General features: G+C 47.6%; 1 protein-coding gene across 4 annotated transcripts in view; it reads left to right on the forward strand.

Annotated features, from left to right (window-relative positions):
• The window catches only part of mss51 (MSS51 mitochondrial translational activator), an 85558-nt gene that overhangs the window by 33947 nt on the left and 25846 nt on the right, over positions 1–25765 (forward strand). For 3 of the 4 annotated variants that reach the window (XM_086000586.1, XM_086000588.1, XM_086000587.1), the window contains exon 2: positions 6531–6725. The exons of the other annotated variant lie outside the window; for it this stretch is intronic. In XM_086000586.1, the coding sequence (XP_085856712.1) occupies positions 6531–6725 (195 nt within the window). The remainder of the gene's footprint in view (positions 1–6530; positions 6726–25765) is intronic. 4 annotated transcript variants of the gene reach the window in all.

The raw sequence follows: 25765 nt of genomic DNA on the forward strand, positions 1-25765 counted from the left end.
CAATGGTGTCCACCAGCTCCCACATGCAACAACACATTGCCTGGTCTCCCATCTCAATTAATTAATTAATTCGTTTTAAAATTTGGAACACGTAGATCTTTTAATCTACAACAAGGCACTTAAATTTAGACTCCCAAGTTTGAGAAAAAAAGCGAGAAATATAGAAATACTCACCAACCAATCACTTACCTGCTTTCTGGTGATGTCACACTTCGATTACCTTTTACTTCTTTACACTCACCGGTCTGTTGTGCCCGCTCTCCTGACCTCCCGCTCATCTTTAGTAGCTACGAACTCTCGCGCTCTCCCGGGCTCCCGCTCTCCTTTAGTAGCTCCGAACTCTCGCGCTCTCCTGGGCTCGCACTCACCTTTAGTAGCTACGAACTCTCGCGCTCTCCCGGGCTCCCGCTCTCCTTTAGTAGTTCCGAACTCTCGCGCTCTCCTGGGCTCTCGCTCACCTTTAGTAGTTCCGAACTCTCGCGCTCTCCTGGGCTCGCGCTCACCTTTAGTAGCTCCGAACTCTCGCTCTCTCCTGGGCTCCCGCTCTCCTTTAGTAGCTCCGAACTCTCGCTCTCTCCCGGGCTCCCGCTCTCCTTTAGTAGCTCCGAACTCTCGCTCTCTCCTGGGCTCGCACTCACCTTTAGTAGCTACGAACTCTCGCGCTCTCCCGGGCTCCCGCTCTCCTTTAGTAGTTCCGAACTCTCGCGCTCTCCTGGGCTCTCGCTCACCTTTAGTAGTTCCGAACTCTCGCGCTCTCCTGGGCTCGCGCTCACCTTTAGTAGCTCCGAACTCTCGCTCTCTCCTGGGCTCCCGCTCTCCTTTAGTAGCTCCGAACTCTCGCTCTCTCCCGGGCTCCCGCTCTCCTTTAGTAGCTCCGAACTCTCGCTCTCTCCTGGGCTCCCGCTCTCCTTTAGTAGCTCCGAACTCTTGCTCTCTCCCGGGCTCTCGCTCACCTTTAGTAGTTCCAAACTCTCGCACTCTCCTGGGCTCGCACTCACCTTTAGTAGCTCCGAACTCTCGCTCTCTCCTGGGCTCCCGCTCTCCTTTAGTAGCTCCGAACTCTCGCTCTCTCCTGGGCTCCCGCTCACCTTTAGTAGCTCCGAACTCTCGCGCTCTCCCAGGCTCGCACTCTCCTTTAGTAGCTCCGAACTCTCGCGCTCTCCTGGGCTCCCGCTCACCTTTAGTAGCTCCGAACTCTCGCTCTCCCAGGCTCCCGCTCACCTTTAGTAGCTCCGAACTCTCGCTCTCTCCTGGGCTCTCACTCTCCTTTAGTAGATCCGAACTCTCGCGCTCTCCTGGGCTCCAGCTCTCCTTTAGTAGCTCTGAACCCTCTCGCTCTCCTGGGCTCCCGCTCTCCTTTAGTAGCTCCGAACTCTCGCTCTCTCATCGGCTCCCGATCACCTTTAGTAGCTCCGAACTCTCGCTCTCTCCTGGGCTCCCGCTCACCTTTAGTAGCTCCGAACTCTCGCGCTTTCCCGGGCTCGCACTCACCTTTAGTAGCTCCGAACTCTCGCGCTCTCCTGGGCTCTCACTCACCTTTAGTAGCTCCGAACTCTCGCGCTCTCCCGGGCTCCAGCTCACCTTTAATAGCTCCGAACTCTCGCTCTCTCCTGGGCTCCCGCTCACCTTTAGTAGCCCCGAACTCTCACTCTCTCCTAGGCTCCCGCTCACCTTTAGTAGCTCTGAACTCTCGCTCTCTCCTGGGGTCCCGCTCTCCTTTAGTAGCTCCGAACTCTCGCGCTCTCCTGGGCTCTCACTCACCTTTAGTAGCTCCGAACTCTCGCGCTCTCCCGGGCTCCCGCTCACCTTTAGTAGCTCCGGACTCTCGCTCTCCTGGGCTCCCGCTCTCCTTTAGTAGCTCCGAACTCTCGCGCTCTCCTGGGCTCTCGCTCACCTTTAGTAGCTCCGAACTCTCGCGCTCTCCCGGGCTCCCGCTCACCTTTAGTAGCTCCGAACTCTCGCGCTCTCCTAGGCTCCTGCTCTCCTTTAGTAGCTCCGAACTCTCGCTCTCCCGGGCTCCCGCTCACCTTTAGTAGCTCCGAACTCTCGCTCTCCCGGGCTCCTGCTCACCTTTAGTAGCTCTGAACTCTTGCTCTCTCCTGGGCTCCCGCTTCTTTTAGTAGCTCCAAACTCTCGCGCGCTCCTGGGCTCCTGCTCACCTTTAGTAGCTCCGAACTCTCGCACTCTCCCGGGCTCCCGCTCACCTTTAGTAGCTCCGAACTCTCGCGCTCTCCCGGGCTCCCGCTCACCTTTAGTAGCTCCGAACTCTCCCGCTCTCCTGGGCTCTCCCTCACCTTTAGTAGCTCCGAACTCTCGCGCTCTCCTGGGCTCCTGCTCACCTTTAGTAGCTCCAAACTCTCGTGCTCCTGCTCACCTTTAGTAGCGCCGAACTCTCGCGCTCTCCTAGGCTCCTGCTCTCCTTTAGTAGCTCCGAACTCTCGCGCTCTCCTGGGCTCCCGCTCACCTTTAGTAGCTCCAAACTCTCGCGCTCTCCTGGGCTCCCGCTCACCTTTAGTAGCTCCGAACTCTCAATCTGTCCTGGGCTCCCACTCACCTTTAGTAGCTCTGAACTCGAGCGCTCTCCTGGGCTCCCGCTCACCTTTAGGGGCTCCGAACTCTCACGCTGTCCTGGGCTCCTGCTGCTTTTAGTAGTTCTGAACTCTCACGCTCTCCTGGCTCCCGCTGCTTTTAGTAGTTCTGAACTCTCACGCTCTCCTGGGTCCCGCTGCTTTTAGTAGTTCTGAACTCTTATGCTCTCCTGGGTCCCGCTGCTTTTAGTAGCTCTGAGCTCGCGCTGGTGGCAGATGGAGCCTAATGTGGGGAAATGTGAGGTTATTCACTTTGGAAGCAGGACTGCTGGCAAAATCAAAAAGATAGCGGGTCCTGAACCCGCTTCCAATCCGCCTCCAATCAATCTTCCCGGGAGTCGGGTACCTGATTTACGCAGGGACCCGACTCCTAGCAGTGGTAAGCGGATTATAGCCACTTAACTGCTTGTTAACAGGCAGTTAAGAGGCTTTTTCCAATTTTGCCAGGTCGACTGCGGGCTCCCCGACATCTGGACACCAAGCCAGGTAAGTGTGGCGTGTTGCGAGTCTAATGTAATGTTTCTACATTGATGACAGCTGTAGAAGTGGTGTGAAGGATCCAATGGTACACTGGTGAGTTTCAGAGGTAAGGAAATGTTGGGAAAATCATTTTTAATGTATTTAGACTTTCTTGTAGGTAATAAGGTTTGAAGTGTTTGTGTAGTCCCAGCTCATTTGTAGCACCTCTCTCACCAGTGACAGATCGTTTCTGTAACCTCACCTGCAGCTGCCATCTGTTTTATCCTAAGGAGAGGGTCTCTGGAGAGCCTGGGTGCAAGAGCTCACCTTTGTACAGTGATTGGCAGTGTTTGCAGCACCTCAATGCTGTCAAACACTGAAAAATCATGTCAAACAAAAATGAGCGTGTCCCCTTTAAGAAAACCGGCAGATGACGCATCTTCAGCTGATGTCATCTGACACCGGCTTTCTTTTAATTGGCCGGCAAGCCCGCAGGGTGGCTTAACAAGGCCAATTGACGCAAAATAGCGTCTGGGGGTCTGGCGTCGTTGGGGGCGGGATCGGAACCCGCAAGTCAGCTGACCCGCTCCCAACTCACCTCTTCAGGTAAGATCGTGGCCTTTGTGTTCTCCTCACAGCTTACTGTCCCACCTAGCTTTGTATCATCAGCAAGCTTGGATACATTACACTCGGTTGCTTCATCTAGGTCATTAATATAGATTGTAAATAACTGAGGCCCCAACACTGATCCTTGCAGCACCCCACTAGTTACAGCCTGCTAAACTGAAAAAGATCCATTTATCCCTACTCTCTGCTTTCTGTCCGTTAACCAATCTTCTATCCATGCTACTATATTACATCCAACCCCATGAGCCCTAATCTTGTGTAATAACCTTTTATGTGGCACCTTATCAAATGCCGTTTGGAAATCCAAATATACTACATCCACTGGTTCCCCTTTATCTAACCTGTTAGTTACATCCTCAAAAAACTCTAATAAATTTGTCAAACACGATTGCCCTTTCATAAAACCATGTTGACTCTGCCAAATCATGTTATGTTATGCCTAATCATGTTCTATCAAGTCAGGGGACCAACCCTGGTTCAATAAGGAGTGTAGAAGAGCATGCCAGGAGCAGCACCAGGCGTACCTAAAAATGAGGTGCCAACCTGGGGAAGCTGCAACACAGGACTACATGCATGCTAAGAAGCGGAAGCAACATGCTATAAACAGGGCTAAGCGATCCCACAATCAACGGATCAGATCAAAGCTCTGTAGTCCTGCCACATCCAGTCATGAATGGTGGTGGACCATTAAACAACTAACGGGAGGAGGAGGCTCCATAAATATCCCCATCCTCAATGATGGTGGAGCCCAGCACGTGAGTGCAAAAGACAAGGCTGAAGTGTTTGCAACCACCTTCAGCCAGAAGTGCCGAGTGGACGATCCATATCAGGCTCCTCCTGAGGTCCCCATCATCACAGAAGCCAGTCTTAAGCCAATTTGATTCACTCCACGTGATATCAAGAAACAGCTGAGTGCACTGGATACAGCAAAGGCTATGGGCCCCGACAACATCCCGGCTGTCGTGCTGAAGACTTGTGCTCCAGAACTAGCCGCGCCTCTAGCCAAGCTATTCCAGTACAACTACAACACTGGCATCTATCCGACAATGTGGAAAACTGGCCAGGTATGTCCTGTCCACAGAAAGCAGGACAAATCCAATCTGGCCATTTACCGCCCCATCAGTCCACTCTCAATCATCAGCAAAGTGATGGAAGGTATCATCAACAGTGCTATCAAGCGGCACTAACTCACCAATAACCTGCTCAATGATGCCCAGTTTGGGTTCCGCCAAGACCACTCGGCTCCTGACCTCATTACAGCCTTAGTCCAAACGGGGACAAAGGAGCTGAATTCCAGAGATAAGGTGAGAGTGACTGCCCTTGATATCAAGGCAGCATTTAACCAAGTGTGGCATCAAGGAGCCCTAGTAAAACTGAAGTCAATGGGAATCGGGGGGTGGGGGGGAAACTCTCCACTGGTTGGAGTCATACCTAGCTCAAAGGAAGATGATTGTGGTTGTTGAAGGTCAATCATCACAGCCCCAGGAAATCATTGCAGGAGTTCCTCAGGGCAGTGTCCTAGGCCCAACCATCTTCAGCTGCTTCATCAATGACCTTCCCTCCAACATAAGGTCAGAAATGGGGATGTTTGCTGATGACTGCACAGTGTTCCGTGCCATTCACAACTCCTCAGATAATTAAGAAGTCCATGCCCGCATGCAACAAGACCTGGACGACGTTCAGGCTTGGGCTGATAAGTGGCAGGTAATATTCGTGCCAGGCAATTACTATCTTCAACAAGCGAGAGTCTAACCACTGCCCCTTGACATTCAATGCCATTACCATCACCAAATCCCCCACCATCAACATCCTGGGGGTCACCATTGACCAGAAACTTAACTGGACCAGCCACATAAATACTGTGGCAACAAGAGCAGGTCAGAGGCTAGGTATTCTGTGGCGAATGTCTCACCTCCTGACTCCCCAAAGCCTTTCCACCATCTACAAGGCACAAGTAAGGAGTGTGATGGAATACTCTTCACTTGCCTGGATGAGTGCAGCTCCAACAATACTCCAGAAGCTCAACACCATCCAGGACAAAGCAGCCCGCTTGATTGGCACCTCATCCACCACAGAGTTAACGTCTCAGGTCGATGACCTTTCGTCAGAACTCAGTTCTGCTTTACCAACATCCACAGTATTTTGCTTTTGTATTTGAGTTACTTCAGACTGGTGTTTGTGAGCTGTGCCTGGAAATTTCTAAAAGCAAAACAAGGATACTCTAAGCTTTGTTTTCAAACTTTTGTTTTGGAGAATTTTGTGCTGCTGAAGATGAGAGCGCATAGAATCCATGGGTGAGGAGAGTGCTGTAAAACTGGCACCCACTTGTTAAGTAAGGGTATTAAGGGACATGGAAGCAAGGCGGGTAGATGGAGTTAAGATACAGATCTAATTGATTGGTGGAACAGGCTCGAGGGGCTGAATGGCCTACTCCTGTTCCTATGTTATACGTCAGCATCAAAGTCTTAAGCAAGGTACCGCATGATTAAGTAAGTGCCCCAACAACGTACCTCTGTGCCACCCTTGGAAGAGCCCCCACTTCCGCACCTGTATTTCCCACCCCAGTCATCCCGTGGCCTTTGAGTGAAAGTGCCGATTTTGTGTCAAATTGGGGGCATTTCATTTTTGCTGATGTGCAGTAGGAACTGAATTGAGACGACGCAAAGTAACGTGACATTTTCATTACAACAACAACTTGCAGCACCTTTAATGTAGTAAAACATCCCAAGATGTTTAGTAGCATTATCAGACAAAATTTGACACCGACCCACATAAGGAGATATTAGGGCAGGTGATCAAAAGCTTGGTCAAACAAATATCTTTAACAGTAATATCTTTAACTAGTATTTTTCACAGGTTTACTAGAGCGACGAGCACCATGTCGCAATCTAAAGTCATAGAAAAAAACTCCACGAAGAAGGAGGGTGATGCCCCTAGTGCTGGCGGTGTCTATACAGATGTACTTGGGTTTGTTGCTATGGACTGCAATGTCCCAGGACTCTCCAAGGTTATCCTGCAGAAGTTAAATATGAAAAACTATGATGATTACAGGTAAACAGCCCTTTCTTTAACTTCACATATATCTTAAAATAAAAAGGTGGTGATTTTTTTTGTCGGGTTTTTCCTTATATGAATGAACATCCTCTTAACCTGTTTTATATTGGTTGTACTTCTTCTCACAATGGATTTTTTTCAGTTACATTTTAATTTTCTTCCATATAATTCCGATTCCTATCCTTAACGGTGGTCCCTCCCTGTGGAGCTTCAGCTGTGACAAGCATATGCTGAGGGGTTTGGAGTCCTGCCTCACCGATGGACTCAGTTGCTAGGAGGGGTGCGACAGTGCCCTGGGATAACTCACCATTCAGGTCTTCTCCCTTCTGGGAAGTGCTGATCCTGCTCCCCACTTCCTCTCATGCCATGGAGTCTTTACTTTGAATTTGTGATTTGGCCATCTGGCACTTACAGGCAGCAGACAGCAATCCCATAGGCTTGCCAGCCCTCCAACATTGTCCTGGTGTCTCTAGGAATTAAAGATTAATCTCCTGGTATAAAAACAGAAAATGCTGGAAAAACTCAGCAGGCCAGGCAGCATCTGTGGAGAGAGAAACAGAGTTAACGTTTCAGGCCGATGACCAGAACTGGAAAAAGTTAGAGATTTATCGGGTTTTATGCAAGTACAGAGGCAGGGACAGGGGGCAGGGTGGAGGGGGAGGTGTGGGGAGGAAAGAACAAAAGGGAAGGTCTGTGATGGGTTGGAAGGCAGGAGAGATTAACTGAAAAAAAGGATGATGGTGCAAGGCAAAAGGGGGTGGCAATGGGACAAGTAAAGAAACAAAAGATGGGTCTCGAGGAGCTGTAAATCACCACAGCAGAACCATTACTAATAGCTGCTGCCTGAATAAAAGGGAACAGTGGTTATAATTGCATGTGGCAGCACATGGCGTTGAGCATGGATCTCAGGAAGTGGCGAGAGCACTGGCAGGAGGAACACTGTTAAATCTCTTAACTTTTTCCAGTTCTGATAAAGAGTCATTGACCTGAAACATTAACTCTGTTTCTCTCTCCACAGATGCCGCCTGACCTGTTGAGTATTTCCAACATTTTCTGGGTTTTTTTATTTCAGATTTCGAGCATCCGCAGCATTTTTGCTTTTGTACTACTCTCCTGGACACTGCTGCCAGCAGCTCGGGAGTAAAATCATAGGGGCATTAAACAAATTGTGTGGGGTTTTTTTTCATTTCCTTTGAACACGTTCATTTACAGGAAACTTTGGTTTATCCGGAGGTTGTATGTCCGGAATACTCGCTCTAACGGCAAAAATCAGGAGCCGTTTTCTATAAGTTTTTTTAGATCTCGTTCTTTTTTTTTCCCAGTCAGGCACTGCAAGGTCTGTAGCTATAGCAACAGCTTCAGCTAGAGACGCTTGCAGCTGCAGCCGACTCTTTAGAAGCTGTTGCTAAGCAACAGTGTTTGTTGTGCAGCAGGTGGTTAAGAAGGCAAATGGTATGTTGGCCTTCATAGCAAGAGGGTTCGAGTACAGGAACAAGGATGTCTTGCTACAGTTGTACAGGGCCTTGGTGAGACCGCACCTTGAGTATTGTGTGCAGTTTTGGTTGCCTTACCTGAGGAAGGACGTCCTTGCCATGGAAGGAGTGCAGCGAAGATTCACCAGGCTGATACCTGGGATGGCAGGAATGACGTATGAGGCGAGATTGTGTCGATTGGGCTTGTACTCGCTGGAGTTTAGAAGATTGAGAGGGGATCTCATCGAAACCTATAAAATTCTGTCAGGCCTGGACAGACTAGATGCAGGAAGGATGTTTATGATGGCCGGGGAGTCCAGAACCAGGGGTCATAGTCTAAGGATAAGGGGTAAGCCATTTAGGACTGAAATGAGGAGGAATTTCTTCACCCAGAGAGTGGTGAACCTGTGGAATTCTCTGCCACAGAGGGCCGGTGGAGGCCAGTTCATTAAATATATTCAAAAAAGAGTTGGATATATTTCTTAAGGCTAAAGGGATCAAGGGATATGGGGAGAAGGCAGGGACAGGGTACTGAATTTGGATGATCAGCCATGATCTCATTGAATGGCGGAGCAGGCTCGAAGGGCCGAATGGCCTACTCCTGCTCCTATCTTCTATGTTTCTATGTTGTCAGATACGGAGATGAAAACCTCCGTATGCTTCAACATTAACTTTGTATGTCCGGCAGTTTTGATAGATCGGCAACACGCCGGTCCCGTCTGTAATGATCAATAACATGTCATTCTAGAGTGGTACACTAGATGGAGCCGTAGAGCTGTATAGAGCTGTATATTTAGTTGTATGTGTTTAAGACTACACTACCCACGATGTACTAGGCTACCCACAAGGCAGTAGTCAAGATGGCTGCCTGCACACAGAAGTACACATGCTGAATCTCTACAGATGCTGTACCTAGAGAACGTGTACTGAATAAATGACTAGCTAGAAGCTAGCTGTTCATAATAAGAATGTCTAGTTATTAATGAACATAATATGGTACCAGGAGTTGTGAAAATCTGCTAAACATTGTGAAACGTGACATGGAGTCTTTGAAGCCGCCAGGAGGTTTGAATCTCACGGGAAATGTCGACTACAATTGGCGGGCTTTCAAACAACAATTCAAACTCTACATTGCTGCCATCGGGTTCGGTACGAAGCCAGACGCAAGGAAGGTAGCGTTGCTGCTCACGGTTGCAGGCCCACAGGCGATAGAGGTATTTAATACATTTGTATTTAATCCAGAGGAGAACAGAGAAAATTTAGACGATGTGCTAAAGAAATTTGATACACATTGTTCTCCCAAAAAGAATGAGACCTATGAAAGATACATGTTCCGTTCAAGGACACAGCGGCAAAATGAGACTTTTGATAGCTTTGTGACCGATCTGAAACTGAAAGCACAGACATGTAATTTCTCTGAGCTGAAAGCATCCATGATTCGTGCCCAAATTGTGTTTGGTATTCATGATAAAAAGGTCAGGGAACGTCTGTTGAGAGAAACCGAACTAACATTGGAAAATGCTGTGACAATATGCCAAGCCAGCGAGCTAGCTCAAAAGCATGCGAAGACTTTCAGTGAAATCAATAATGATGCGATTGTAGTAAGTGCTGCTGTCGGTGCTGTGTCCTACAAAGGGAAGAAACATGGGCAGAACAGAAATGAAAAGCAATCGGAGGAAGGAATTTTTAATTGTAAACGCTGTGGTTAAAAACACCAGTTAAGGCAATGCCCAGCGTTTGGAAAAATGTGCACAAAATGTCATGGAAAGAATCACTTTGCCAAACAGTGCTTTTCAAAAGTAAAAACAAAGAAAGGGCAACAAGTCCAAGTCAATGTGATTGAGGACACTGATTTAAGTGAGACATTTTTTGTAGGAATGGTGTCATGTGACAATATAGAAAAGGATACAGAAAATGTGCAGCCCTCAGGAATAAACAATGCTGAACATAAAGTTAATGCAGTAAAAGAGGACAAATGGATGATCCCACTGCAGGTAAATGGAGCATTAGTTACATTGAAACTAGACACTGGGGCAAAAGCAAACTTAATCAGTATGAGTGACATTAAAAACATGAAAGAAAAGCCCAAAATACAGAAAAAGTCAGTACTACTGAAGAGCTATAATGGACAGAAAATAGATAGCTTAGGTGTATGCTGTAGTGTATGTACCCGTCTACCTTTAAGAGAACTATTGTATGTAACCGTTCACCTTTAAGAGAACTATTTTAGGTGTGGCACTACTTTGTTTGGCTTCTGTATACTGTAATACCGACGGTGACCACACCAGTATATAAGTGTTGTCAGGATTTATTGGGCAGATTCGCCCTGACCTTCGAATAGTAAAGTCCTGTTTTAAGTTACTCTGGTAGTCTGTGTATTAATTAACTAAACAACCCACAGACTTTACAGTGGCGACGAGTCCGATCGTACCCTGCGGCAACAATACTTCCGAAGCAGTTAACGAGCGTCGAGAAGAGGCAACCGCCCTCGTCATTCTGCTGGGAGAAAACTCGAGTCTGCAGAGCTGGAAAGGAGGAAGAATTCAGAGACAAAGACTTCCATCAACAACAGGCACTGACTGTCCCTTCTGCCACGGTGAGGAGTGAGCCGATCAGCACGAGAAGCAAGCCGGCCACGGTGACTGAGAGTAAGGGAAAAGTAAAAAGAATAACCGGAGGATAAGGGCGGTGCACTCGACCACGGTCGAGGGGGAAAGGAGCCGGACAGAAGTCGGGCCCAGAGGCGCTGAGACTGGGGCAGCGTGGAGCAAGGAAGCCGCGGTACAGACAGGCTGGGGACGCAACGGCGTCGTGAGACAGCTAGACCGCGACCGGCGAAAAAGGCCGGGCAGCGACCGAAGCCACGAAGCGCTGCGACCGGGAGCGTAGGCGCGGGAAGATATAAAAACTCAGCCGCAGCCGGGGAGGGAAGCACCGGACTGCGAGAGGGCTGGGAGGCGCGATTGGGAGCCGAGCGAGCGGGAGAGGCAGAGCCGACCAAGGGAGACTGAGCGAGAGCCAGTCCAGCGGCTGAAACTGTTCTCCGTCAACGGGGTGTACCCAGCGCCGGTAGAGCCGAGCGAGCGGGAGAGAGACAGAGCCCGAGCAAGGGGAACTGAGCGAGAGCCAGCCCAGCGGCTGAAACTGTTCGCCGTCAACGGGGTGTACCCAGCGCCGGTTGCCCTGCCGAGAAAAGGGAAAGCACTGAAGCCGACGCGCAGGCTGTGAACCTGAAAGCCAGCGGCCGTCGCCCGTGGGGAAAGTGTACCCCTTCCGCCAGGGAAGAAACACGGGAAGCCGCCATTAGGCGGGGAAGAAGACAGAAGCGGGAAACCGCCATTGAAGTGGGCGGGGAGAGAAGATAAGCGCGGGAAACCGCCATTTTCGCGGGAACCGCCATCTTGAAAAAAAAAAAAAAAAAATTTTAAAGAAATAATTCGTGGTGTTTATCAGGAAGAGAGGAAGATGCCTAAGCGTGGTAACATCAACGATTTTAATTCCGAGGTAGAAGACTGGGCCACGTATGTGGAACGCATTGAGATCTATTGTGAGGCCAATAAAATAGAAGAAGATGACAAAGCTATAACCTTGCTAAACTCGATGGGCGCGAAGACATACGGGCTCTTGAAGCATCTACTATCACCAGCTAAACCGGCGGATCAGACTTTCGATGATATTGTGGCTGTTCTGAAGGATCACTTGAACCCCACACCATTGATGTTGGCGGAACGATTCAAATTCTATGCGAGAACGCAACGGAAAGATGAAAGCAACGCAGAATACTTGGTCGAACTGCGTAGACTAGCGAAATACTGCCAGTTTGGAGGGAATCTGACAGAGGCATTGCGAGACAAGTTCGTGTGCGGATTGGCAAAGGAAGGAACGCAAAAGCGACTACTCGAAGAGAACGACCTTACACTTGACAGGGCTGTCCTTATTGCAGCATTGCACGAAGCCGCAGCGAAGGGAACTGCGGAAATGCAGCTAAAGACAGCGGCACTCAGTGTGGATCAAATTACCTCGACAACAACAAAATGCTATCGTTGTGGGAAGACAACACACGACCAGAACCAATGCTGGTTTAAGAACCAGGAATGTAGGAAATGTGGCAAACTGGGTCACATAGCTAAGGTATGCCGGTCAGGGAAGAAGACCAACAACCAAAGGACCAACAACCAAAGGAAGCCATCACAGGAAAAGTACAACAAGGTACACAAGGTGGCTGAGAAGAGTTCAGACGAACAGAATTCGGACTCAGACCCAAACGGCCAGGAGCTGGGTAGTCTGAGAATTCACAATGTGAGTAAGGAAGCTGACCTACAAACTATCTGGGTCATGCTAAAAATAGCTGGAGTCCAAGTGAAAATGGAGTTGGACACTGGATCAGCTCTATCAGTCATAAATCGAAGGGATTACCACCAGCTATTCTCACATATACCCTTAAGAGATACCAAGTTCGTATTGCAGACATACACGGGGCATAAAGTATACCCCATGGGAAAGATAAGAGTCAAGGTGAGAGATGGGGTAAAGAACACCCAAGAATGAACTTATACGTACTACCTGAGGGAGGACCACCACTTCTAGGACGGGAGTGGATCAAGAAAATAGACATGGAATGGCACTATCTAAAAGCCATAACGAGTGAGGACTCGGTGCAGACAATCAGCTCAGATTCTGAATCGGATGGCGATAAGACCAACCCAAATGTGAAAGACAAGGCTAAAATGGACTTGCCGACTAAGGTTGGAAAAACGAAGGCATGCAGAAAGGCTTATGCTCCAGAGAAGAACAAAGTTTCAGAACAGATCTCCACCGAACAACGACAACATAGTTTGACAGAGAATTCTGAGTCTGTTCAGTTTAAGGACATATCCATGACGGAAGAACACCGAGCTCGGACTCAACTTTATTTCAAATTACGACAACAATTAGAACAATTGAGTTACCGTCTCGTACAAGAGATGAAAACAATGAAAAAGTTCTATGACACCGAATGGGAGAATCTGGAAAGACAACAGAAGCAGCTAGCTCAAGCAGAGAGTGACCATAGAGCCATCGTGACCAATCACCGATCACATCTCCCTTATGATGTTCAGGAGTTAGAATATTTGCAGAAAGAAGCAAATGAAGAGGAATCTTCAGGAAGCCAGGATTTTATTCCAGTTCTTCTCTACGACTCCTTACAAGCAGAGTTTGAGAAGTTGAAGGAACAGTATGAACAGGCCCAGGCTACAATCCTGGAGGGGGTTAACTCGGCAACCTCCGAAAAGCTAGTTTTAGTGGAAGCTTATGAGCAACAAAGGTTGAACATGAGCAAGAAGTCCAAAGGCTGCAGGAAATTCTTGATGAGCTCAAGGCCAAGACAGACTCATCGGTAGAAGTTCCATCCATAGATGAGAAATTAGAGGTGAAAGACATGGCAGAACATGAAAGTCAAGATGTCCAAGAACTCATAAAAATATTGAAGGAAACCCAAGACAAATATGAGGCGGCAATGACCGAGGTTCAACAACTTGAAGAACAGATTCAACTGGGAATTCTTTCAGTGAAAGAAAAGGCAACTGTAAGAAACACAGAGACTGTAAGAATGGCCCCTGAACATGAGCTAGAGAGCATCAAGGCGCAACTTCTCCGAGCGCTTAAAGCCAAAGTACAAGAGGAAAAGAAGGTGAAAGCATTGAAGGAAAAGGCAGATGAAATGGAGAAGACTCTGATCCACAGGGTCCCCGTGGAAGAGTTAACGGTCAGCCAACTCCTTCATATGCTGAGAGACAAGACTCTGCAATGGGAACCATTTGAACACGAGCTTCAATCTTCAAAGGGAAGGGGTTCGGAGCTCTCAAAAGTTTGTGGAATAGTTGAGGTTGCAACACAGATTTTACGGGGCTGCCGAAAGTACACTGAATCACGTCAATGTGAACTACAGAATGTGAAACAGCTGCTCCAGTAGAAGGATTGAATAGCCCGATCAATCAATCCCCGATGGAAGGGGAAGTATTGGAATCACAAATGAGGTCATTAGTGAAGGATTGGCAGGAAACCCAGGAAGAGCGGGATGAATATGAACGCATGAAGAAGTCTCTTCAGGAAAGATGTCTAGGGAGGTCATTAGTGAAGGATTGGCAGGAAACCCAGGAAGAGCGGGATGAATATGAACGCATGAAGAAGTCTCTTCAGGAAAGATGTCTAGGGAGGGAACAACAGTCGGCTAACGTCCAGTTGGGTAAGGAAGAAGTAGCAGGCCCTCTCGCTAGACTAGCTCAGGACGACACCGAATATTACCATGACCTGTTGAGTGACACGGAATATTACGATGACTTGGTCTGCCCAGCTTGTGATGAAAACTCCCAAAGTGCAGAAATCAGGATGAAGCACTTAAAGTCTAAGGAACATAGGGAGATGGTGGCGCTACAGCTGGCAGCGGATAAGGGAGCCCCGAGAGTCCCCAAGAAGCAGAAAAGAAAAAGACGAAGCAGAAGACGATAACCATCTAAATCATTATCACTTCTATCAGATCATGCACGTGGGCCCTACGAAGGGGGCCAAATCAGTTGGAAAGTAGGAAAAATTACCAAGGCAGTCCAGCTGTTTGTAAAAGTCAGCACTGCTGGTTCAGCAGGACGGAAGTTCAAGCTGTTAAGCCAAGGGAAAGACTATTGGATGAGTCACGCTAGAAATGTGAACCGGCTACACCACAGAGATGTTGTTCGGACCGAGTCAAGACCAGAGACTGAATCTGTGAACTGTTCCGCAGAGACTGAATCTGTGAACTGTTTCCCGCAGAGACTATATCTGTGAATTGTTTTACATGAAGTTGATTATATGTTATGTTTAATGGGGAATAAGTATGTTGTAAGCTGAAAAGGGAGGATTGTAGTGTATGTACCCGTCTACCTTTAAGAGAACTATTGTATGTAACCGTTCACCTTTAAGAGAACTATTTTAGGTGTGGCACTACTTTGTTTGGCTTCTGTATACTGTAATACCGACGGTGACCACACCAGTATATAAGTGTTGTGTCAGGATTTATTGGGCAGATTCGCCCTGACCTTCGAATAGTAAAGTCCTGTTTTAAGTTACTCTGGTAGTCTGTGTATTAATTAACTAAACAACCCACAGACTTTACATATGCAGACTTAAAGTGACAGTCAAAGACAAAGTGCATCATCTCATGTTTTCTGTTGTGGCTGAAGGACTTGATTCACTACTGGGTGACAAAGCTTGTGAGGACTTAGAACTGGTCAAGAGAGTCTACCGTATAAACTGTGTCATAAGCAGACCAGATGATTCAGTGGATTCTGTAGTGAGTAATTTCCAGGATGTGTTCAAAGGATTTGGAGTTCTACCATTCACTTACAAGATCCAGCTAAAGGAGGATGCTCAGCCAGTGGTACATGCTCCATGAAGAGTTCCAGCACCCCTGCGTGACTGGCTCAAGAAAGAACTGGACAGAATGACCACACTAGGAGTCATCAGGAAAGTCGAAGAGCCAACAGACTGGGTTAACTCCATGGTATGTGTAAAGAAAAAGAACAATGATCTAAGAATATGCATGGATCCAAAGGACTTAAATGCAAACATAAAACGTGAACACTACCAGATTCCCAAGCGAGAAGAAATCACCAGTGAAATGTCAGGTGCCAGATACTTTACAAAGCTTGTTGCCTCACAAGGATTTTGGCAACTAAAACTGGATGAAGAGAGCACCAAATGCTGTACCTTCAACACACCATTTGGCAGGTATTGTTTCCTCAGAATGCCTTTCGGGATAATATCTGCATCTGAAATCTTTCATAGAGCGATGGAACACATAATTGAAGGTCTGGAAGGAGTTCGGGTCTATGTTGATGACATCATCATCTGGGGCTCCACACTGAAAGAACACAATGAGCGACTGACTAAAGTGCTACAGAGCATACGCCGGAATGGACTGAAGCTCAACAAAGCCAAGTGTCAGTTTGGCATCCAGGAAGTCACTTTCCTAGGAGATATTCTATCTGGTAAAGGAATAGAGCCAGATATGGAAAAAGTAAACGCCATACTCAAAATGCCCCGACCCACTGACAAAAAAGGAGTACTATGCATCATGGGGATGATAAACTTCATTGGAAAGTTCATTCCTAACTTGTCAGCCAAGACAACCTGTCTGCGAGACCTGCTACATAAAACAAATGAGTTCGCATGGACAGAAAGACATGAACAAGAGTGGATGAACCTCAAAACAGTGCTGACAACCACACCTGTACTCACTTTCTTTGACCCGACAAAGAGAATCAAAGTGTCAACGGATGCATCAAAGGATGGCCTAGGCGCGGTCTTGCTACAAGCAGAGGGTGAAGATTGGAAGCCTGTTGCCTATGCCTCCAGGTCTATGACTGATACTGAGTGTCGATACGCCCAGATTGAAAAGGAATGTCTAGGCTTGGTAGTTGGATTAGAAAAGTTCCATGGCTACATATATGGACTTCCCACCTTCACAGTTGAGACAGACCACAGCCCACTGGTTGCCATCATTAAAAAAAATCTGAATGAGATGTCTCCAAGGATTCAACGACTCATGATGAAGCTGCAAAGATATGACTTTGAACTGATCTACACACCAGGCAAATACATAGTGTTAGCAGATGCACTATCCCGAGCACCCACAATGAGTCATGTGAGCTCTACTGAAGAAGACGTGGATGTTCATGTGAGTATGGTCACTGCTGCGTTGCCCGTGTCAGACACGAAATCAAAGCAAATAGCAGAAGAACAGTAAAAGATAAGGGCCTAGAAATTCAGTGGTGTTAGCGCCCACTTAGCGCCTAAAGAGGTCTTTTGCGCCGGCGCTGTTGGTAGCCTGGAATTCAGTGTAGCGCAAATGGTGGCGTTAGCCGGTAGCGCTGCGCCGGCACCAATGACGTCATCGGTGTGCGCAGCGCCCCGGTTCCAACGCGATGCCGGCCCGAAGCCCAAATTCAGTTGCCGCCGCCTCTCCCGTAGCGGGCGCAAAGAGCGTTTGTAAAACAGGGCCTTGCAGCTCCGAGAGGCCGGGGCGTAAAGGTGGAGGTGCGGCCGGCCGCTTTCCCGGCGGCCGCTTGGCCGCACCTTCCTCCCCGGACTCCCACACCACCCCCCCCCGCGGCATTGGTCTCTGACCCCCGCGAGCCCGGCACTTCTCCGTGGTGCCGGGCTCATTTGCCGGGGGAATCCAGCGGCGATCTCACGGCTGCAGGCAGCTCCTCCTTAAGAGAAGGAGGAGGCCTGCAGTACCCCAGCCTGCCGCACCGCATCGGGTGGCGCTGCGGCAGCTGGACGCCTGAAATTGACTTTCAGCGCCCCAAGCGGAGGCGGCCAAACCCTGCAATAGCGCCCGCCTCCGTCTTGGGGCGCTGCAACTGAATTTCAGGCGGGCGCTACGGGAATCCGGGCGTGCGCTAACTTTCGGGCGCTAAAGACCTGGCGCGGCGATAGCGAATTTCTAGGCCACAGTGTTACAAACAGTAATAGAGAACATTCATCATGGTTGGCCAAAAGGTTCCTGTCCAAAGTACTATCACATCAGGTCAGAGTTGAGTGTCGCAAGTGGACTATTACTAAAACAGAACAGAATAGTCATTCCACAGGCTCTACGCCAAGACATGCTCAAAAGGATTCATGAGGGACACCTCGGAATTGAAAAATGCAAAAGGAGAGCAAGAGACACTGTTTATTGACCTGGCATAAATAAGGACATTGAGAACATGATAGGCAAATGTGAGACATGTCAGAAACACCAAAACAAACAAACAAAGGAACCAATGATAGTAGCTGACATACCAACAGCACCATGGCAAAAGGTTGGTATGGACCTTTTTCATTTAAATGGTAAAGAATATCTAATACTGATTGACTACTATTCTAACTATCCTGAGATGGTGCTGCTCTCAAGCACCACAGCAAGCAGTGTCATAATGCATGTGAAATCCATCTTCGCCAGACATGGAATTCCCAGGATTGCCATTAGCGACAATGGTCCGTGCTTCAACTGTAAGGAGTGGCAACAGTTTGCAGCACATTATGACTTTCAGCACATCACATCCAGTCCTCTATATGCTCAGTCGAATGGTAAGGCAGAGAAAGGTGTTCAAGTTCTCAAGCAGCTACTGAAGAAAGCGACAGAAAGCAAGTCTGATCCTTATCGCCCTGCTGAGCTACCGAGCCTCACCTTTAGACTGTGGTTCTTCACCTGCTGAACTACTAATGGGTCGCAAGTTGCGCACCATGCTACCCTGCTGTGCAAAAGAACAGCAAAGTAAGGAACTGAGACAGAGACTTCAACTGTTAAAGCTGAAACAGAAATCATACTATGACAAGTCATCCAAAACTCTAAAACCATTGACAAGGGATGATGTCAGGATTGAGGATCCAGGTGCATGGAACAGGAAAGCTACAGTTCTTGAGGAAGTACGACCAAGGTCATACACTGTTAGAACTGAGGAAGGACAGATTCTCAGGAGGAACCGCCGCTCCCGCCTGAAAACACAAGAAACTATCCAAGAGCAGATTGATGACAATGCCGCAACTGAATCTTGTCATTCACCACCAGAACAATCTCATGAAAACACATCAGACTTACCCGTGCTGAGAAGATCCGCACGTGTAGTAAAAAAAGCCTGATAGACTTAGTCTTTGAGTACAAAGAAAAACTATATTGAAAATGTTTATGTTTATAGAGCACTAACAAAAGTGTTACTGATATCATCTTTATCGTTTTTCTTGAAAGTTGATTGATATTGATTTTGTTATCCTCAAAGAAAGGGGGATGTAATGATCAATAACATGTCATTCTAGAGTGGTACACTAGATGGAGCCGTAGAGCTGTATAGAGCTGTATATTTAGTTGTATGTGTTTAAGACTACATGACCCACGATGCACTAGGCTACCCACAAGGCAGTAGTCAAGATGGCTGCCTGCACACAGAAGTACACATGCTGAATCTCTACAGATGCTGTACCTAGAGAACGTGTACTGAATAAATGACTAGCTAGAAGCTAGCTGTTCATAATAAGAATGTCTAGTTATTAATGAACATAACACCGTCGGTGCCGGATATCACAAAGTTTCCTGTATTAGTTATATTTTTTTAAAATTGAAAATGGGGAAAAGGGCAGCTTGGCCGGGCAGGGCAATGGGAGGTCGTGTGATGAAACCTCTACCACCCCTTAAATATCCCTGCACTAAAACTAATGGGCGTAATGCCATTGCCAGAGATGTGCTTCCTCCGCACACTGCTCCCAGCTAGAAGCACAGGATCACGCAGTCACTCCTATGGTGTCTTTCCTAAATAACCTACTTATTGATTTCCGATCGGTTTCAGGCTTTCCGTATTGTCTAGTGAGTGTTCACGGTGAGCTTCGGCTGATATGAAACAGGATAGCCATCACTAAAATAAAATTGGGGTCGTATCAATGAGGCAGTCGATTGATGTTGTGGTTACATTGCAGACTTGAAGTGTCTCTGTAACAGTCTTGGCTGCAGTGCTGTGGAATTCTCTCATTTTCAATTGCAGGTCACCAGTGGTGACACAGTTAGCCAGACTTTTTTTAAATTCATTCTCGGTATATATGGGCATCGCTGGTCAGGCCAGCATTTATTGCCCATCCCTAGTTGCCCTTGAGAAAGTGGTGGTGGGGCCGCCTTCTTGAACCGCTGCAGGCCGTGTGGTTAAGGTGCTCCTATGGTGCAGTTAGGTAGTGAGCTCCAGGATTTTGACCCAGCGACGATGAAGGAACGGCCGATATATGTCTTGCGTCAGGATGGTGTGTGACTTGGAGGGTAACTTGGAGGTGGTGATGTTTCCATGCACCTTCTGCCCTTGTCCTTCTGGAAGGTGGAAGTCGCATGTTTGGGAGATGCTATCGAAGAAGCCTTGGCGAGTTGCTGCAGTGCATCCTGTGGATAGTACACACTGCAGCCACAGTACAGTGGTGGTTGAGGAAGTAGCCTCTGAGTCAGAAGGTTGTGGGTTCAAGTCGCATTCCAGAGACTTAAGCACATAATCCAGGCTGACACTTCAGTGCAGTACTGAGGGAGTTGCTGCACTGTTGGAGGAGCCGTCTTTCAGATTAGATGTTAAACCGAGGCCCCGTCTGCTCTCTTAGGTGAGCATAAAAGATCCCATGATGCTATGCATAGGCAAGCAGGGGAGGCTCCCTGGTGTCCTGGACAATGCTAAGAACATAAGAAATAGGAGCAGGAGTAGGCCATACGGCCCCTCGGGCCTGCTCTGCCATTCAATAGGATCATGGCTGATCTGAATCTAGACTCACGTCCACTTCCCTGCCCTCTCCCCGTAACCCCTAATTCCCTTATCTGCTAGGAAAATGTCTATCTCCATTTTAAATCTATTTAATGTTGTAGCTTCCACAGCTCTCTGGGGTAGCAAATTCCATAGATTTACTACCCTCTGAGTGAAGAAGTTTCTCCTCATCTCAGTTTTGAAAGGGCAGCCCCTTATTCTAAGATTATGCCCCCTAGTTCTAGTCTCACCCATCAGTGGAAACATCCTCACCGCACCCACCCGATCAAGCCCCCTCACAATCTTATATGTTTCGATAAGATTGCCTCTCATTCTTCTGAATTCCAATGAGTAGAGTCCCAACCTACTCAACCTTTTCTCATACGTCAACCCCCTCATCTCTGGAATCAACCGAGTGAACCTTCTCTGAACCGCCTCGAGAGCAAGTATATCTTTTCTTAAATATGGAAACCAAAACTGCACGCAGTATTCCAGGTGTGGCCTCACCAATACCCTGTTTAACTGCAGCAAGACTTCCCTGTTTTTATACTCCATCCCCCTTGCAATAAAAGCCAAGATTCCATTGGCCTTCCTGATCACCTGCTGCACCTGCATACTAACTTTTTGTGTTTCATGCACCAGGACCCCCAAATCCCTTTGTACTGTAGCACTTTGCAGTTTCTCTCCATTTAGATAATAACTTGCTCTTTGATTTTTTCTGCCAAAGTGCATAACCTCACACTTTCCAACATTATATTGCATCTGCCAAATCTCTGCCCACTCACTTAGCCTGTCTATGTCCTTTTGCAGGTTTTTTATGTCCTCCTCACTCACTGCTTTCCCTCCCATCTTTGTATCGTCGGCAAACTTGGATATGTTGCACTCGGTCCCTTCCTCCAAATCGTTAATATAGATTGTAAAGAGTTGGGGTCCCAGCACTGACCCCTGCGGAACACCACTAGTTACTGATTGCCAGCCCGAGAACAAACCATTTATCCCAACTCTTTGTTTTCTGTTAGATAGCCAATCTTCCACCCATGCCAGTATATTACCCCCAATCCCGTGATTTTTTATCTTGATCAGTAATCTTTTGTGTGGAACCTTGTCAAATGCCTTTTGGAAGTCCAAATACACTACATCCACTGGTTCCCCTTTATCCACCCTGTATGTTACATCCTCAAAGAATTCGAGCAAATTTGTCAAACATGACTTCCCCTTCGTAAAACCATGCTGACTCTGTCCTATTAAATTATGTTTATCCAAATGCTCTGTTACTGTTTCCTTAATAATGGACTCCAACATTTTGCCAACCACAGATGTTAGGCTAACTGGTCTATAGTTTACAGCTTTTTGTCTACTTCCCTTCTTAAATAAGGGTGTTACATTAGCAGTTTTCCAATCTGCCGGGACCTTTCCTGAGTCCAGGGAGTTCTGGAAAATGATCACCAATGCATCCACAATCCCTACCGCCACTTCTCTCAAGACCCTAGGATGTAGGCCATCAGGTCCGGGGGATTTATCCGCCTTAAGTCCCATTATTTTACTGAGTACCATCTCCTTAGTGATTTTAATCGTGTTTAGCTCCCCCCCCCCCCCCCACCCCCATTGTCCCCTGTTTGTCCAGTGTTGGGATATTTTTAGTGTCCTCTACTGTAAAGACTGATACAAAATATTTGTTCAGCGTCTTTGCCATCTCCATGTTCCCCACCACTAGTTTCCTGGTCCCATCCTCTAAGGGACCAACGTTCACTTTAGCCACCCTTTTTCTTTTTATATAGCTGTAGAAACTCTTGCTATCTGTTTTTATATTTTTTGCTAGTTTACTTTCATAATCTATCTTCCCTTTCTTAATTAATCTTTTAGTTATTGTTTGCTGGCTTTTAAATGCTTCCCAATCTTCTATCCTCCCACTAGATTTGGCTACTTTATATGCCCTTGTTTTCAGTCGAATACTATCCTTTATTACTTTACTAAGCCACGGATGGCTGTCTTTTCTTTTACTCCCCTTTTTCCTCAGTGGAATATATTTATCTTGAAAGATGTGAAATATCTCCTTGAATGTAGACCACTGCTCTTGTACCGTCTTACACTTTAATCTGTTTTCCCAGTCCACTTTAGTCAATTCTACTCTCATACCTTCATAGTCTCCTTTATTTAAGCTTAGTACGCTGGTTTGAGATCCAACTCTCTCACCCTCAAACTGAATTTGGAATTCAACCATATTATGGTCACTCATTCCAAGGGGCTCCTTTACTAGGACATTTTTTATTAATCCTGCCTCATTACACAGGACCAGATCTAAGATTGCCTGCCCCCTGGTTGGTTCAGTTACATACTGCTCAAGGAACCCGTCCCTAATGCACTCTATGAACTCTTCCTCAATGTTGCCATGCCCAATTTGATTAGTCCAGTCAATATGAAAGTTAAAATCCCCCATGATTATAGCTGTTCCCTTAGTACAAGCCCCAACTATTTCCTGATTTATACTCCGACCAACAGAGTTGCAACTGTTAGGAGGCCTATAGACTACGCCCACTAGTGACTTTTTCCCCTTATTATTTCTTATCTCCACCCAAATAGTTTCACTATCCTGATCCTTTGACCCAATATCATTTCTGACTATTGCAGTGATTCCATCCTTGATTAACATAGCAACCCCACCTCCCTTTCCTTCCTGTCTGTCCTTCCTAATTGTCAAATACCCTTGTATGTTTAGTTCCCAGTCATGATTATCTTGCAGCCATGTTTCCGTAATGGCCACCAGATCATACCCATGTGTAGTTATTTGCACCGTCAACTCGTCAATTTTGTTATGAATGCTGCGTACATTCAGATAAAGAACTTTCAAATGTTTTCTGACAATTTATTCCTGCTTTTACCCCTTTTACTACTTTACCTTTATCATTATACATTCTGTCCCTTCCTGACACGCTCTGGTTTTTAATTCCCCCACTGCTACCTTGCTCTATTGCCTTCTCCGCTGTCATTTTTATTTTTCGCTCTCTTAAACCCCCCCCCCCCAACTAATTAGTTTAAAGCCCTCTCTACAGCCCTAGTTATTCGATTCGCCAGGATTCTAGTCCCAGCACTGGCCAAGTGAAGTCTGTCCCAACGGAACCGCTCTCTCCTGTCCCAGTACTGATGCCAGTGTCCCAGGAAGCAAAACCCATTTCTCCCACACCAGTGTTTGAGGCACGCATTTAACTCTCTAATTTTATTTACCCTAGCCAAATTTGCACATGGCTCAGGTAGTAATCCAGAGATTATTACCCTTGTCATTCTGCTTTTTAATTTGGCCCCTAGCTGCTCAAACTCCCTCAGTAGAACCTCCTTCCTTGTCCTATCTATGTCGTTGGTACCAACATGGACCACGACAACTGGATCCTCCCCCTCCCACTCCAAGTTTCTCTCCAGCCCAGAGATGTCCTTAACCCTGGCACCGGGCAGGCAACACAGCCTTCGGGACTCTCACTCTCGGCTGCAAAGAACTCTATCCCCCTAACGATACTATCCCCTACCACTACAACATTTCTTTTAACTCCCCCCACTTGAATGGCCCCCTGCTCCACGGTGCTGTGGCCAGGTTGCTCATCCTCCCCGCAGTCCCTGTTCCCATCCTCACAGGGAGTAAGAGCCTCAAACCTGTTGGACAAGAGCAAGGGCTGCGGCTCCTCCAACACTACCTCCTGGATCCCCGTACCTGCCTCACTTCTAGTCACACCATCCTGATCCTGGCCACGGACTACATCTGAATTAATTAATCTAATTGGTGTGACTACCTCCTGATACACAGAGTCCAGGTAACTCTCCCCCTCCCAGATGTGTCTCAGTGTTTGAAGCTTGGACTCCAGCTCTTCAACACGGAGCCGGAATTCCTCGAGCAGCCAACACTTACTGCAAATGTGATCACCGTGAGCATCAATGGTGTCCACCAGCTCCCACATATTGCAGCAGCAACACATCACCTGATCTCCCATTCTATGTAATTAATTAAATTTATTAATATTATTTTTAAATACCCTCTGCCCTGATTCTAGATGATGAATATCGCACCTTAGAAACTATAAACCACAGAGTTTAAGCTTAAAAAAGAGAGAAATACTTACCAACCAATCACTTACCCGCTTTCTGGTGACGTCACACTTGGATTACTTTTTACCTCTCTCCTTCCCTCCGAGTTCCGAGTTCGGAGACTGGTAAACCTTACCTGGTCTCTGGAGCCTTTTATAGCCCCGCTCTGCCGCTCGAGATTCCCGCCGACGCTCTGAGGCCTTACCTGGTCTCTGAGGTCTTTTATAGCCCCGCTCTGCCGCTCAAGATTCCCGCCGACGCTCTGAGGCCTTACCTGGTCTCTGGGGCCTTTTATAGCCCCGCTCTGCCGCTCGAGATTCCCGCCGACGCTCTGAGGCCTTACCTGGTTTCTGGAGCCTTTTATAGCCCCGCTCTGCCGCTCGAGATTCCCGCCGACGTTGTGAGGCCTTACCTGGCCTCTGGGGCCTTTTATAGCCCCGCTCTGCCGCTCGAGTTTCCCGCCGACGCCGTGAGGCCTTACCTGGTCTCTGGGGCCTTTTATAGCCCCGCTCTGCCGCTCGAGTTTCCCGCCGACGCTGTGAGGCCTTACCTGGTCTCTGGGGCCTTTTATAGCCCCGCTCTGCCGCTCGAAATTCCCGCCGACGCTGTGAGGCCTTACCTGGTCTCTGGGGCCTTTTATAGCCCCGCTCTGCTGCTCGAGTTTCCCGCTGACGCTGTGAGGCCTTACCTGGTCTCTGGGGCCTTTTATAGCCCCGCTCTGCCGCTCGAGTTTCCCGCCGACGCTGTGAGGCCTTACCTGGTCTCTGGGGCCTTTTATAGCCCCGCTCTGCCGCTCGAAATTCCCGCCGACGCTGTGAGGCCTTACCTGGTCTCTGGGGCCTTTTATAGCCCCGCTCTGCTGCTCGAGTTTCCCGCCGACGCTGTGAGGCCTTACCTGGTCTCTGGGGCCTTTTATAGCCCCACTCTGCCGCTCGAGATTCCCACCGACGCCGAAGTCGATTGTAATTTGATCTTGGTGATCATGTGACGATTCCAGCTTTGGTGTTCTGGCCAATGTTGTCAACTGAAACCCTGTAAAAAAAAAAATTTAAAAAAATGGCAGTGATATTATTCACTCCCTATCCAATTGAAATATACTATATCCTGAACATTGTTTTGTGGAAAACCATGTGCTTATGATTGGCTTTGATGCAATGAGTTGATGTTCGGGTTGTCTTTGCCAGCTGGCTGGTGGGAGGTTTCTATTCAAAAAGCTCTAGAGTTTTTGAAA

The sequence above is a fragment of the Somniosus microcephalus genome, chromosome 11 (genome assembly GCF_052327205.1).
Source record: "Somniosus microcephalus isolate GS21.2 chromosome 11, FLI_Smic_1.0, whole genome shotgun sequence".
NCBI lineage: Eukaryota > Metazoa > Chordata > Chondrichthyes > Squaliformes > Somniosidae > Somniosus > Somniosus microcephalus.